Source organism: Protopterus annectens, chromosome 4.part0 (genome assembly GCF_019279795.1).
Source record: "Protopterus annectens isolate FY-2018-M chromosome 4.part0, PAN1.0, whole genome shotgun sequence".
Classification (NCBI taxonomy): domain Eukaryota; kingdom Metazoa; phylum Chordata; order Ceratodontiformes; family Protopteridae; genus Protopterus; species Protopterus annectens.
In genome coordinates, this window is record NC_056733.1 from 212244742 (window position 1) to 212262034 (window position 17293).

The window sequence follows — 17293 nt, forward strand, 5'->3', positions numbered from 1 at the left end:
AGCTCCTAGGAAGGAGAAGGAAAAAATATAGAGGCAAGTTAGGAGGGGGTAACAGGTACTATAAGTTCTTAAATGAGTTGAACAGATTTCATTCACTTAAATTGGCAAATAAAATAACATTCTGAGTATAAAACTCTAGACAACACCATACAATGAGATTCAGCAAGTATGACAACAGATACCAATGCTAGTCAACAATGTTCAGGTATTTTGCACTAACAATTCTAAAACAGATAAAATGCTTTCTTTATGGTAACAGCGTCTCACTACTGCGTTGGAAAAAATTAGGGCATGCTTTTCAGTACACACGTCCGAGTGGGTGTCAGTTTCTACTAAGCTTATTGCTAGCAGTTTTATTGCTAAACAAACACAGCATATGGCCAGGCCATGTTGCCTGCTCATTTTCTACATTAATGATAGTTTAGCCATGCTTCTCTGTGCACACTTGTGTGTGGGAGTATGATACTAAGCCTTCCTACGTTGTGCAAGCAATAAACATTCAGATAATTCATTGGGACAGTAGCACTTACTTTTTCTACATATACAGTGCAAAGTAAAATATTTATCCTGCTGACAGTACTGAGTTTACCAATGCTAATGCTTGTATTACCTATGTACCTAAAGTAGCTTCCACTTAAAATACACTGCAAGGTGACAAGAAGTATATTTAAAAAAAAATCACAAGAAACCCTATACATAGAATGATTTTTACAGGTTTAACTAGATGGAACTTAAACACAGATTCCCTTACCACAGCCGATGGGTTCTGCGAGCACTAGCGTTTGAACTAAAAAATGGAGCCAATTACTAGGGATTATAATACTTCACTTCTGTGGGCCAGGTAGCTAAGGGTAAAAGTATCCTGATTGGTGCAGATGCAGTCAATGCAATTACGTAGCTACACCAGATCTCGAGACTACAGAAACCAATTAATATGACTGGTCAGGGCAGGACAATAATTGCAAAGATGTCTTGAAGTGAGTATTCAACATATGACACTGGTACCACACCAGTTATCATCCATCCGCATAACACTGGTACAATATCTGTCAGACGGGCTCTTCAACCTTCACAACACTTTTGTAACAGTCAAAGAGAGTCTCACAGCCTCAAAACACTAGTACCATGCACCTTTTCACATAACCCAAGTACTATATGTGCCAGAGATGATCTTCCATCTTCACAACATGGGCAATACACCCATCAGTCTCTTCCACTGTCACCACACTTTTCTCACAGCACCAGCACCAGATGTAATACTGACCATTTCCATTCTTATGACACAGGGCACAATAACAGCTGTGGATACATTAGTGAGCAGCAGTCTGAATAGAGCCATAGGAAGGGTGGGGCAAAACTGGGTGGCCACCCTAAGTGCAATCCTGGAGGGGAGTGTCAAATGGTTTACAAAGAAAAGTAAAAAAAAAAAGTTTAATCATATTTCTGTAAGTCTGTTAACTTTCCACCCCCCCAAACCTATACCCTTTCTGCACATCATAAAAACATTGTCAGTTTGTCCTCATCTTTTGCAAGAGGTACATGCCTGATGATTCTTTAAACTAGCACCTACCTTCTGATTCGATCTCATTGTCCCCTCACAAGATTTGTGGTTGTTCTTGGCTTTTGGCTGGACTTTAATGCAAGAGTAGTAGAAGCAGATGGAGAACAGCTGCAGCTAAATTTGTCAAATAGTCATAAACTGTGTTGTGGATAGGGTGATATTGTTGTTCTGGAGTACATACAGACCCTTAACGGATATCTGTTGATATTCACATTTTACATCTTTTTCAGCAGTCAACTTTATTCAGCTACATTTACATTTTTGTTGCCCCACATTCCCCAATCCCTCATATTTAAAATTCAGAAACTCTAAAAACTTATCAGGAATAAAAATGTCTCATTAGATGTAATAGTGGTACCACTAAGAGTACTACAAAATACTGTATGAACTCTAGAGGTATTATCCCAAGATGCCTGTTTAGAAACGTTTAAAACTTTTCAGCTGGCGGTTGTCTCTGGATGTTTTTTTCTGTTTATAAAGATACATAAAAGATCATAGATCACCACATGAATACTCCAGCAATATTATAAAAATGTGAGGCAAAGATTCTCTGCTTGAAATTTACTACCTAGAAATAATCTGTTTAAGGACAAATTACTGTTTTCCTCTTTACTTCTGCTATAGGCTTTAGATTTGTTTTGTGGTCATCAGCAGTAGCTAGGACTCGTAACAATACTACTCAAAGCACAAAGCAGTTCTACACATTGGACAAGGGAGAAATGACTGCTTGTTATCAGGACAATAAGTCTCACACTGTAGATTATCAGAAGCTGGCACCAGCTTTTAGTGTGCTAAAACCCATCAGCATAAGATGCATGCACATAACCCCTCCACCAAAGCTGTGTGCAACTTAGTGTGTGATCAACACTGAAATGTACAGCTGCCTCATGCTGCTGTGCCATATAATGTTGTGGGATCAGTCATGGGTGGCTGATGGAACAGGGACAGGAGGTATGATGAAAGGCACTGTCATGCAAGTGACATGGTGTTGTTACAGTAGACACCCACATCAAGTCCTGCCTACTAAACCAACTATACCATTACATCTACGACTATGGAAAAAAGTAACCCCTAAGATGCACAGTAGCAACCTACCCCAAGTGTAACCATACCCTCCCCAACACCTAACTCAAGGGACTTTAAACACACCCTTGGACTCGAAGCACACCCACTGAAACTCATACACTGCCGTAACCAAAAAAAGGGAACATTTTGCAGTAATAAAGATTAAAAAAATATTACAATGGCAAAGGGTTGAGGCGGCTGGCAGCCTCCTCACTTTCATAGACTAGATCTGTGTGTATTATTTTAAAACTGTTGTGCCAGTTATGTTTACAAGTTACTACGGCAATGGTTTATATTTACTGAACTATGTAAGCTAATGACTATATTTTGTGGCTTTACAAAACATGAACTGTAGTATTATTCTAATTGAGAGTATATGTCACCCTTACTAACAATCAAAGATAACAACATTGTTATTTATTAAGTCCATGCTCACACCTATGCAAACAAACACTGGATGTTACTCTAATTCACATTTGCCATTATATGAATACTGACCTTTATGTCCATGTAATAATTCTGTTGCATTCTATATGAAATTAGTATTTTAAATGTTAAATTATCTACAAACAACAATTTATATGGAAGAGTGTTTGTGCATGGATCATGTGCTCTCAGCACCCTTGATGCAAGGTGCATTATTTGTCTCATATCACTGAGGCTGCATTACACTGTTAGCTGCTATTCTGGAGCAATGCAAGAGGGCTGGCTGGTTTTAAAATATGCTGGAAAAAAGATCACTCAATCCCATTTTCAATTCTGTACTACCGAACATTTACGCTAGTAGTAAACATCCTCACCATATTACAAAACAAAATTTCAGCCCTACTGTTTCAAAAACAAAACTAGCCCAACAATGGAGTTTTGTTTTCTTTTCAAGGCAATAGGAAGCTGTGGTTGCAATTAAAGGTGGCAAGGATAAAATATCATATCCTATAAGGCTGTTAATGACATTAAATGCAAATCTTTTCATCTAATTTTATGACAAAACCTTGATGGCAGCTGTTGAAACCAACAATATTGTATCATGTTATGAATATGAACAGTTAAATGACATAATTAAACTTATGTTTACTAAATATTATATAACATCTGTCTATCAGAATCACACAAAGAATTATTTTACTTTATGTGGACATATAAATCAAAACACTGAGCTATATGCCATATTCAGTCAATCTGAGCTAAAAAGACACTAAACAGAATAAAATTAGCACAATGGATAGAGAACTTTTCAGCATTATGGGCAGAAGTCCAACATGTTTACTTTTTCAGCCTCCACTAGAAAGCTAATGTGTCCCTTAATCTCTTGTGTTGTTAAATATTTATTGCCAATATATACATACATATATATATATATATATATATATATACATACATATATATATATATAAATATATATATATATATATATATATATATTTATATATATATATATATATATATATATATTTATATATATATATTATTAGTATTTGTTATCTGGGTAAGTGAGCCGGTCCAAAAATCTTTTTCAGTCACTATACAAGACAGAAAATAGAGACAACAGCAAATAACAGTTATATAAACTGAAATGTACAAAAATAACAATGCAATACAAAACTATACAGAAATACATTTGTATAGTTATGAACAGCAATTTATGCACAGTAGGTTTTGTTATGCATACTATGGCAATGAGATTTTGCCACATGTACAGCATTAAAATAGAGGTTGCAAGCTTTTAAATGCAATGTCAGAAGAGCAGCAATATCAATATAGTAAAGTGCAGGAAAGGAAGTGGTGCCTAACCATGATCTTTGAAGTATGTGCATTTATAAACCTCAGACAGATGGACCGTGAGTTGAAGGCTGAACTGGGGGTACTTGTTGCACTTATATGGGACCTCTGCAATAGCTACGGGAAATGACACCCTGCACAAAAGAGAGTCTTCTAGATTCCAAAGAGAGAGAGTTCTCATTTTCAATTTGTTTGTTAAAGGTGGGCATCAATCAGTGTTTTTTTTCTAACATCTTTACTAAATTATCATTTAAGACATAGGCAGACATACATTAATATAAAAGAAAACAAACCACATTAACATGTTTCCAGATACATGCATTATATCATGTTTGTTGTCTTTTATACCTATCATCATGCCAGTACTACATAAATTGCTCAATTCCTACCTTCCCTTAAACCTCTCTCCTCCACCTGTGTATTATTCTGAGTGTACTGTTCAAACAATTTCTATTTATTTCTATGTAATTTGCTCCTTTCCTTTTCCAAAGATCCTACTCCAAGTTATTTTATTTCAGTTAACAATAATCAATACTTCAAATTATTATTGTGCAATCTTATATGTTCTTTTATTCTAGATTCAACTAAAACTCCACCACAGCAGATCTTTCACTTAGGATTTCTGTATCCCTTTCTCTTTGCCAGTACTCTGATTTCAATCCCTGGTAGGGATGGCAGGCTCTACCCTGCATTCCAAATGTCTTTTTGGCCTCATCCCATTTTATTACCCTTTCCTCTATTTCCTCTCAATACCTTGGTTCCTCTACCAGTTTTCTCCAGTACATTCCAGTGCCTTCTTGCCTATTATCTGTACCCCTACTTGTAGTTATCTCTATCGGCAAAATCTCCTTTCTTCATTCTCATGTTGGCTTAGTTCTTAGACTACTTTCTATTACTTCATAAACATATTCTGTATGGCTGTTATTATTCTCCTTAAGGATCTGCATCCAAAATCCCATTCTTTCCTTATTTCTTGAATCTCCCCACATCATCACCATCCCTTTCCAGTTTGAATTATAACCTTCTGCTTGTGTTGTTAACATAAGCCTTAATTGTGTAGCTCTAAAATACCCCTTCAAATCAAGTAATCCTAAACCACATTGTTCTATTGGAAGAATTCATTTATCCCACTTCACTTTTTCCCTGTTCCTCTCCCAGATAAACTCTTTCAACATTTTTATTAATTCATGTCCACAACTTTTCCTCTGGTTGATAAAAATATTCCTGACCTGTTGCATCATTCAGTGTTGAGTAATTTAAAATTTAAAGTTTAGGGGGAAAAAAGTGCTGCCTTTTGCAGTTAGCAAATCTAATTTATCTACTGTAAGACAGTACTGCTCTCTGATATGGTAAAAATGGATGAACTGTAAAGCTTCTATAGTATTAGGTGGTGAATTTAATCATACCCAGTAGACAACCAATGCTTCAGACAGCAGTATGCCATTTAGAGACATCTAAGTGTACCAAAGTTGAAAGCATTTATGCCACAGGAACCTGGAAATGATTCTGGTACCACACCTATATATTTTTTATTCCTAATTTCCTCTGCTGAACTGGTGTTTGTCAAATGGGCTTGCAGAAACACTCAAGATTCAGTCAAATGTATACATTGTTTCTAGAAACAATCCTCAAAAGCAGCAAATTGGCTAAATGGAAGTTCATGAAAGCAAATGCAAGAAGAAAATACCTCCAGTGCCACATGTTCTAAAGGAGACAGTTGTGTTATTGTACCTAGAAAAATCATGTAGCCATTGCCATGACACCAGTGGCAGGAAAGATCAAACTATCCTGTGACAGTCCAAATGCCTAAACAGTGATCAAAAGTTAGAATTAAACCCTGTGCCTTGTCTCTGTGAAAATAAAACACATTAACCATTATGCCAACCCCCATCTACAATGATTATTAATATACTGATAAGAGTTCACCCCATCAAATATGTCATTCTTGCATGTCTGGAAAAAGATATAGCACTTAAAACAAAAAAGGATACACTGTACATTACTTACATTGTCAACAGATTTTACTTGGCTTAAAATTTCACAAATGCTATGAAGCATGCCTCTCAACCTCTTACAGCAAGAATCAGGGACAAAACCAAAAATGGGGGGAAAAGGCCCCCCAAAAGGGACATATTGCAAAAAATTGCTCTTGTAAACTTAGAAAGTTGTTAGAATAGTGTTTTTGCATTAGCTTACAAATGCATGAAGGATATGAAAACTGTAACAAAAACCTCTGTCCTTATTTGGTGACTATATTTTTCAATGATTTGCCAGAACAACACAACAATGGGGAACAGACCAAAAATAAGAGGCAAACAATATGTGAAGAAACATTCAAATGCAAGCCCTCTGATCTATTACAAACGTCTACACATCAATATACCCACCCCACCCCTACAGGTACATACAAAGTGAGATTACACCATAAGGCAGAAGCACACTAAAACCTTATATTACTTGCGTAAAAGGAATTTATTTATGTTATGCAGTTCACGCCCTACACACACACACACACACACACACACACACACACACGTTCAAGCAACATTGCAATAGAAACCATGTCGATTAGCAGTAAAACAAGGTGCATGAATACATTGCAAAACAGCAATTTTCACCCCCTTTTTTTTCAAATAAATGCATTCGCACTCCTAAGGTAATGATATTTATCATACACACTTAAAGAAAGGTGACAAAGCCGGTTGCTACCATGGCACAGCCCACCGTCTATGTTCCACACCCGCTTCCCACCCTCCGCCGCACCAGCAGCGGTGCAGGGCAAAGGCGTTGCACCTTAATACCACTGAAAAGCATATCACCATATAATAATACAATGCCTACCCACGGTACCCCCAATGTAATTAGAACATGAGGCGAAGCGAGCCAGAACAGATCATAATTGTGATTTCCCTAACATGCAACAATAATCCGCTCACAAGTGCAAATAACTGTGTACATCACAGTACACAACATCAAGGCAGGCAGTTGATACGGGGAAGAGGCTACGATTGCTCCGAAGGGGCAATTTAAGAGATTCCAGAGCATCGTTCCGTATCTTCTGCCTGATGTCATCCTTCTGCTGCCCTCCTTCTTCTAAATGCCGCACGTATGCAGCCCGTTTCCCCATCCTTGACGCCGCGCTGCATCCCTACCCCTACCCCTGCAGCTGCCATCTCCGGTATGTACTTACTTACCCGTCACCCACCACTACACACTTGATGGCTTGCATGCTTGGCAATGGCTGAGGGAACTGCCCGGTGTCGGTGAAGCGGAGAACTCGACCTGAACCTGGAAGAAGAGAACACGATCCGCTTACTACTGAGTGATACTACCGAGGCTTACAGACTGCCAAGGCAGAAGGATGACATAACCAGGAGTGAATGGGCGGAAACGACCGAATGCACTCGGCTAGGAAGGGCGAGGGGATCCGAGTACAAACGAGCTGTGGCTGTCAGGGTGCAAAGTTTTATTCAGCAGAGGGTGAGAAGAATGGGTAACGGAAAAAGCTGAAGAAGGGGAGGGACAAGGAAGCTGATATGGGCTGGCAGCACAATAAAAGTGTTAAGAAATGCAGTGGAAAGCGTGAACATGAACTAGGTTGCTGGAGATCATACTACCTAGTGAAAAGGTGTTTTTGAATCCAGAAAAAAAAATGAAATAAGGATGAATAGAACAGGTACGTTGTGAAGTTAAATACATTAAATTGTATTCCGTTGCATGCTGCATAATTGCGAAGCAATAATGGTTCACATTAAAGTAGGTAAGTAACACCAGGGCCGGTGTTAGCTTTTTGGGGGCCCCCAGCAAATGTCAAGTTGCCCCCCCCCCCCCCCAGCACGTCCACTCTAAGTATCATCCTGTCACTGCCAGGCTTCCAATCCATTCTTTTAGCTCATGCTGCAAACTTTTTAGAGTAGTACACACAGACTGACCTGTAGCTACAATGCTCTTACATTACAATAAGCCTATGTACTGCATTATGTTGGCCCATTGCACAAAGGGACAATCAGTTATTGGCATTTAGATGTAACAATGGTACATTATAACAAGTCTATGCATACGGCTGCACTTAGATGAAATGGTGCCCTAGTGCACTGCCTACTGTTTCAGCCACCCCCCCCCCCAAAAAAAAACCACATACATCCACCAGTGCTTCCTTCTGTTTCTCGCCATCTTGGGTTCCCCACATCATGCTCATTCCTTTCTTTTTCCATTTCTCATATTTTACCTCAGCTTTTTCAAGAAACCATGCCTTTATATATGCTCTGAAGTTCTTAAGTCTTTTTTTAACACAAACGTTTCATCCAATGATGGCTTGAACAGAAATTATGATTAAAGAAAGAAATTCATTGCTGCTGTTCAGCTTTAGTTCTCCTTGCATCCTTTTGAAACACATTTCCTGACCAAGACAGCACAGTCCTAACCATTTAGGAAATAACTCAATTAAGCCACTGCCCCAGAAGCCAAAGGGGTTATACATGCTCTAGAATGCATTTTAAAACATTTCCCAACATTTTAATCCAACAGTAACCTAAACAAAATTCATGAGTAAGAAAAATAATTACGTTTTTCTTTCAACAAAGACATAAGCTGTGCCCAAGGCTTAGGTTCATAGGTTCACAGGTAGGTACTAGGCTATCAGCCCTAGGGCCCATACAAGCCTAGCCAAAAAATGTACCCTGGCTTTCGCCACCCAAGAGAATTATTTTCCTGTGCCCCTGTCGAGCAGAGCCACAGAAGTGATCCCCGGGGTGAATTTCCCATTTCCCATCCAATCATCAAGATTTTTCTTGAAGAGTGCTAATGAGGAGCTCTGTTTGACATAGATAGGTAGTCTGTTCCAGAGTATGGGAAGTCTCTGGCCCATACAAGCCTAGCCAAAAAATGTACCCTGGCTTTCGCCACCCAAGAGAATTATTTTCCTGTGCCCCTGTCGAGCAGAGCCACAGAAGGGATCCCCGGGGTGAATTTCCCATCCAATCATCAAGATTTTTCTTGAAGAATGCTAATGAGGAGCTCTGTTTGACATAGATAGATAGTTAATGTTCAAAGCTGACAAAACAGTAGTTCACAATAAACTAACAAACTAGTTTGTTGTGAGGATAAACAGATCCTGTCTTGGAATACTGTTGGCCTCCCTAATCCCCCAAAAAAGACAGTCACTGCCTATGTATCTCTTTGGTGTTAGATTGGGATGAAAGCAAAGGTTCAAATGGCCACAGTCATGTATTTTAAGTGACTGCTAAAATACATATACACAGCATTCCTCCTCGCTCCGTAACCCTAACACCCAAAGGCAGCCACCTGTATACATGCCTTATGTGTGAATGTGAGGAAAGTGGGTGTGTTTGACAGCAGAGGCTATTATCAGTTTTATCCTAACAGGGTCATATCACAGCCCTGTTCAGTTTAAGTAGCATAATTAGAAAATTAAATCATTGTTATCTCCTCATTTTTGCCCAACCAGAAACAGCTTTTGTGGGAGCACCCACACCGTCAATGATGAATAAGGAACCCCCCACATCCATTTATACAGTCTGGGGATTGGGGGGAACCAGATTCCTAGAAGATCTAAATGTTTGAATGTTCTGTGATATATTCTATGCCTAACTTTTGAAATATAATTACTTGTCAGATGCAGTTTTTACTGATACCCAGAAGATAAAAGTGTGTCCCAGCATTACTGGATGTGTACACTGATAAAAATCAGTGATATTATTTATACACACACTCATGCAAAAGTCACAGCAATACTAGTTTTGTACTTATTTCAGCAAATAGCAATACATTGTACAACACTGGTACTGCCTTACCAGATCAGTGGCTGCTATTTAGCAGTCATCAAACAGCAGGAGTAAATCACTTTACCTCATTGAGGAGTAAATGAATACCTGTCACTGCCCCTGATTTCACAGATATTCCTTGATTTTGCCTCATAATTTTGCTCTGTCCTTCATAAAAAAAAAAGAAAAAGTTTTATTTATTTATTTATTTGTTTGTTTATTTCAGTTTGATGACCGGGGGAGTGTCCACTGGGCTCAGGAGCCCGTTTTCAGTGGAGGCCCGGGGAGAAAAGCTCCACATTACACAGTAAACATTAAATTTTCAGATTAAAGTTACAATTCAAGATGCAGATACATTAAGATAGGCAAATTACAGTTAATATTGAGGATGCAGATACATTATAAAATCAGAGACATGACCTGGTACATTGGTTACTTCACATATGAATCATATGTTGAGATGAAAATTTTCAATGGTTATATAGAAAATGTGTCTTGTTTGGGCAGTTATGGCAGAAAAAGTACAAATGATAGGGAGAGGAGAAAAGGGCGAGCAAACTATATACAATATATACAAAATGTACATGAGATAACACTGAAGAGTGAGTTATTTCCAGGGGAGTTAAGCAGTAGGTAAAGGGGAAGTAAGGAAAATACAATTTAGAGTGGGGAGAGAAGAAGGCTAGATGGGGAGTGTGCAATTGCACTTCCAGTTTGAGAAAAAGTAGGAATGAAGATGGGATTTGAAGTTGTCAAAGTTTTCAATAGTTTGTAGAGAAGGAGAGAGAGAGTTCATACAAAATGTGCTGTTTTAGTAACTTTTTAAGTGAATTAGAGCAATATTTAAAATGTGTTCCTCATTTTGAGACTTTATTCTGCTATTATTTTTAGGGCGGCCACAGTGGTGCAGCGGTTAGCATTGCTGCCTCACAGCAAGAGGTTCTTGGGATCGATCCTTGGCTGGGGTGCCTTCTGTGTGAAGTCTGCATGTCCTCCCTGTGGTCGCGTGGGTTTCCTCCGGGTGCTTCGGTTTCCTCCCACATCCCAAAGACATGCTATAGGTGGATTACACACTCTAAATTGGCCCTGGGTGTGAGTGTGTGCATGTGTGTGCCTTCTGTGGAAGGTGGGCATCAGGCTGGCAATTCAACACCATAAAAACTCCACTGCTAATCATGAGCGGACAGGTGATCCGCTGTGGTGACCCCTAACCAGGAAAAGTCGAAAGAAGAAGATTCTGCTATTATTTTTGGCACTGAGCAGAATTCTTTGCTGACAAATCATTTAAAATTACAGTCAGTGAATGCAGACATCATAGTTTTATACTTCTTATTGTCCAAAAAATGAATGTTGATGCAAAATGTGCTATTTTAGTAACTTTTTAAGTGAATTAGAGCAATATTTAAAATGTGTTTCTTGTTTTGAGACTTTATTCTGCTATTATTTTGGTACTGAGCAGAATTCTTCAACAAAGACATTCAGAGTTACAATATCTGGTGTTCTGACAGCATTTATTAAACTCCCTGAAAGAGAAACCATCTCTGAAGATCAGAAACATTAGCTCTTCTTAAAATCCATGTTGTGCACTGAAATCAGTCACTCTCGGCTGCTGATCTCTCTCTAGTGCTAACCTTGTTCATGTTGATTATCAGCTTTATCCTAACAGGGTCATATCACAGCCCTGTTCAAGTTAAACAGTGCAAGCAAAACTTAATTACATTTTTCCTCCTAAATTTTCCCCAACCAACAGCAGTTTTTGTGGGGCACCCACACAGTCAAGGATGATTAAGGGCCTCCCTGCAGCCACGGGTATTGCAGGTACCTACAGCTGGGTATGTTGTTAGTTTTAGTGGAGAGTATGTCCACCAGTAGGGTTTAACTAAGCCACTATTCAGTGGTAAAATATTTAATGGAATTGTGAAGTCTGTTATTTTACAAAACAGTGTTACTATAACTAAAGATCTTTTAATTTTAAAGGCGATATAAATGAGTTATTATTACCCCCACCAGTTTATTAAGCTTACAAGGTTGCTGTACTAGCTTTTGTTGGTTTAACAGACATGTTACAAAATATCACGATAATTTGCTGTGGTTGGGGGCACCCCCAGGACAAGGGGGCTCCCAGCAACTGCAGGGTTTGCTTCTGCCTAAATCTGGCTATGAATAACACACCTTTTGTTTACCATATGATAAAATCAGGCTAATGTCCATTATCTCACTGGCTAAGGCTTAGGGGAGATTCTGGCTTTGGGACATAGCTCTCAGGCCGTACTTCTCAACTGTCCACATTTCCATAGTATGTCCAGATGTTTGCCTTGTATTTTTCTTCTATTCTAGCAAATCACTGAGGAGTGACATCCTTAAATAATGGCATACATTTGAGTTTCAGACGTAATATTCTTCAGAAAATGCATGCTAAAAAAGTTCTTTAAATTCCAACAACATTATTACTTTATAAAAGAAATATTTAAAATATGTCTCTATTTTTAGGCCTCCCCTCTGTTATTTTAGGCTTTAACCAGATTTCTTGAGCTAATAGGTTGAGAGGTACACTCTCGACAAATCAGGAACAAATCTAGAAATAATGAAGGACACTGTAAATATATTAATACTATGAATATGATACATTAACAGTGTAAGAGAAGTAAAAGACGTCTATAACTCTACTTATTGTCATTGTTTATTAAATGTAATTCACCACCTTTTCTCAAAAAATCACCAGTCTGGGCTGGTGGATTAAGATGGACAGAGCTAAAATCTGACTCAAAATCAGGGACATCCCTGAAAATTAGAACAGTTGAGCGGTATGGGGTACTTTGTCAACCTTTTGGACAAGACTTGGGAAGAAAAGAATGAGAGCTGTATTGAGCTCTGACCCCTTCAAATAATTAGTATGAATAACTTGTAATGGACGACTTTCAGCAGAATACTTAAGAATTGTAAAGCAGAATTTACCTGGAGAGGAAACTGCCCCACCAATAATGTGACATGAAAGAGGTCAGATCCAAGGAGTGTAGAGAAGTCTGAAACAAATTAGCTAAACAAAATTGGTCTTCTAGTCCTCTTTTTGTCTGTTCGTGGTATAGACAAGTCAAGCATAATGTCCAAAGGCAATTAAGAGTGCATGGGTAAGAAAGTGGTCTGACTATGGCTGAGGGAAGCATGTTGTTTGCCAAAGGCACACTGATTTACATTGGTATACACTAAAGTCTCCCTGATAAAGGAAACTCCACCCTGTGTGTCTGTGTGTGTGTGTGTGTGTGTGTGTGTATATATATATATATATATATATATATATATATATATATATATATATATATATGTGTGTGTGTGTGTGTATGTATGTATATAAAATAATAAGAGATTTTAATCTGTTTATGCCCACAAATGAAACATTTGGTGATCACCTGTTAAGTTCAATATCTGATTGTTGGAACAGAGAGAGTTTACTGACTTTTAATATTTTATACATTATGAAAGAAGGAAAGAAGTCCCTTCCCCGAGTGTTTTGTTGTGTCTTCATTCCTGAAATACACGGACTTTGCGGATATGGATTGTGGGAAACTTTGTTGCACTTTTTAAGCTAAAATTCTGATATACAGATGGTCATAAGTTTATTGCCAGAGATTATTACTATACTGAGTTAGAAAGTTGACAGAATAAGAAAACAGGATTTAATAGTTTTTAACCAATAGAAATTTGCTCCTGTAATGAATCTAATGATTGATTATCATTAGCTGTTAACTGTTATCCACCATCTTTTCTCCACAAGTTAATGATTTCAAGAAGTAGAGTAGAAAATTCTGACCCAAAATCAGGATAGCCAAGAGGTATGCTCCATGTCTTGAAATGGGTAAGTTTTAAGGTAGAGTAGAACACTGGAGACAGACTGCAAGGAGAAGAACTGCTTGACAGGCCTTGGTTTGCTTGCACAATCCCATGGGGGGAGAGAGAGAAACAGATAATTATGAAAAACAAAAGGCATTAAGTCTAGATGAGTTTGTAAAACTCCACACTTAGTAGAAATATCTAATCAAGGCCAGCAAGACAGTGTACTCCTGTAACAAATGCAGTTAACACGTGAGCAAAACCATAAAATTTTTTTTGTCAGAGCATAAACATAGCATCATTGTCCTTGACCTGCCTGCATCAAAGTGCTCCAAAATACCAACATTTGCCAGTTTCATTGACTTAGAGGGATAAAGTTGTGACTATGATTAGTAACTCAGCTACCTTTGGAGCTGTCATGGAGAAGAGAGGAGTCATGAGGCTTTGCCTGCTCACCTATCTTTGGAGGAAAGGATCAGGTTGAATGTGGTTATGGGTGGGCTGTTCCTTGAGTCTCAGTGTTGACTGGGACTCAGAATGGTGGCTGAGCTAGCTATGCAGGCAAATTTAGGTAGTGCTGCTGTATAAGGGAAGGGGTATGGTTGTGCCTAGACCACTCTTTATTGCATGCAGTGGTCAATAAACAAGCAGACAGGGAGAGCTAGTGCTTTAATTCACAATTAAACCCATATCTGTACACAATTGTTGTAATTCTCTGGTCTGTTTATCTCCCTCTTCACTCACCTTGCCAGTTGTAAGTAGGACTAGATAGCCTGTCCAGCAGGGTTACAACAGTTCCAAAAAGTATATGTGGATTGAACTCAAATAGCTTGGGCTCGTGGGATATGCCACATCGTCACAGAAAGAGGTCACTTCACGTCTGCTATCTGAGGATTTGCTAATAAGTGCTAATGCCTTAAAGGAGATCCATGGCAGCTGTGGGCCTACCAAATATCTAATTTCTGAATTAAAGCTTTTGTCTTTAAATCTTCCACAGGACACAGAATTGTAGATTTAATTTGGTTATGAGCCACAAACCACCTTCTGAAATTTTTGTCTTTCTGTGGCAAATGTGGTATAGATGGGCAGTGCCCTGTCTTTCTGTTGACTTGTAACACTTTCTTCTGTTGCCACTTGTCATGATTCAGATTCTTAGCCACTGTCTTTGTCTTCTCTGTTTAGTGTAGTTTCCTAGAGTTTTAAAACAGGCTGTTATAATACATGAAATAACATCATGGACCCTTCTTGCCTGGTGCATACAGCTTATTCTTCTTTTCTTCATCTCCATTTTTCAGTGACACTACGCCATTTGGGGACACACATAAGCTACACATGTTGTGACTTCACAAGCTGCATTAGGCCAGCATTCTGAGCCATCATTTTTTTTTTGCTTTCAAGCAGTTTGGATCTTGATCCTGATGTCCATCTTGGAACAGTTACTGTGTCCAATGCCTAATGCAAGCAAGCCATGTAAGTGAGCTCAGCAGAAACTGCAGGATAAACTATATCCCAAATGTAAACAAATACCTATTCATACCTTACATCTCCTTACTCTCCCTTATTTATCTTCATTAGCTTTCTCTCTAAATATACCATAAGCCTGATTGCTTTTTTCCTCACTTCCTATTGCAATTCCTGTTGTATTATACTAAGTTACCTTTAATTTTTGTATAAAATGGCTACATTTTCATTTCTGTATTAAATCATTGTCATATAACTTCCATCTATTCTTAAATAATGTTTTCATACTCTCAAGCCACCAACAGGCAGTTCAATGGCACACAGACATTTCCCCATTACTCCCCAGTAACATGGGGTGTTCCCCAAGGCTCCATCCTTGGGCCACTACTTTTCTCTATCTTTACTAATAACCTCCACACTTCTACACCCCATGCTGCAGTCATAAAATATGCAGATGACTCCACACTAATATATAATGCCTCCTCCATCCAAGAATTACACACACTCACACAAGCATCCTTCCTATCAGTTGAATCCTGGTTAAAAGAACACCAGCTAATTCTAAACCCCAATAAAAACAAAATTACTACTATTTAATCCTTCTAAATACAAACCTTCTTCTCCTCCCTTCAGCATAGTATCCAAAAATAATACCATTATCTCACCTGTTAATCACACCAAACTATTAGGAATAGAGATCGACTGTAACTTGACTTTTGACATTAACATTGCCCAAACCATAAAAAAGTTCACAATAAACCCGGGGTCCTATATAGGAACAAACCCTTTCTGACAAAAGCAACCAAAGAAACTATCCCTAGGACACACCTACTCACCACACTCACATATGCCTACCCTATTCTCATTAATCTAAGAAAAACAAAGAGCATCAAATTAGAAGCACGCTATAACAAAATTGCCAGGTTTGACACCAATTCACCCTATAGGTCACATCATTGTATAGCCCTAAAACAACAAACAATTCTCCCATCTCCTACTGTATAACCAACTAACCCTATCCCATAAGATTGTACAGAATCCAGAAAAACATCCAGCCCTAAACAATCTACTCAAGCCATACATCAGAAAAAGAGTTCTATGCTCCAATAATAAACAGCTATTAGAAGTCTCTAAGGCCTCTAACTCTGTGGGAGAATCCCTACACTCCTGTTGTATAGCCAGAGTATGGAACTCCTTATCCACCAGCCTAACAAACAAAACCTTCACAACTGAGTTTAAAACTCCCTAAAAGCCCATCTCACAAATAAATGGCTGTGCCCCTGCTCCACACCAGGGTAATCATGTGGCACAAGGATCCAGTACTGCATCATGTCCATCTAGTTCCTTCAGCAGTGTTAACCAAAGATGACAGCGTATATTATATCTATCTGTAATCTTTCTATATTGTTGACTCCACCTCAAGATTTTAACTTAATATAACTATACACACTGTACATCTTGACTTACGTAACTATTTTCATATATGTTTTAATTGTTCTCATTTATACCAAAATTGTAACTATTTCATAAATGCATTCACTGTTATTGTCTGTACTAATATTGTACTTTTCTCTCCGGCCCTTTGCTGAAAAAGGACTGTTTGTCCAGATGGACTTTCCCGGTTATCAAATGTAAAATAAAATAAATAAATAAATGTTTAATTTGGTATAACTATTTAAACTGTATTTTTTCTATTATTTTTAAAGGCAATAATGATCTTGTTATTAATATGTTTTGTAATACTTTGAAGCCTTTCTCCCTGGGTCTTCACTGAAAATTGGCTCCTACTCAGTCAGACTTTCCTGTAATCAAATAA

General features: G+C 38.2%; 1 protein-coding gene across 1 annotated transcript in view; it reads right to left on the reverse strand.

Annotated features, from left to right (window-relative positions):
- The window catches only part of RAC3 (Rac family small GTPase 3), a 296914-nt gene extending 289134 nt beyond the window's left edge, over positions 1-7780 (reverse strand). Inside the window, exon 1 of the mRNA XM_044068215.1 lies at positions 7600-7780. Within this exon, the coding sequence (XP_043924150.1) occupies positions 7600-7634 (35 nt within the window). The 5' untranslated portion in view covers positions 7635-7780. The remainder of the gene's footprint in view (positions 1-7599) is intronic.
- Positions 7781-17293: the final 9513 nt, after the last annotated feature.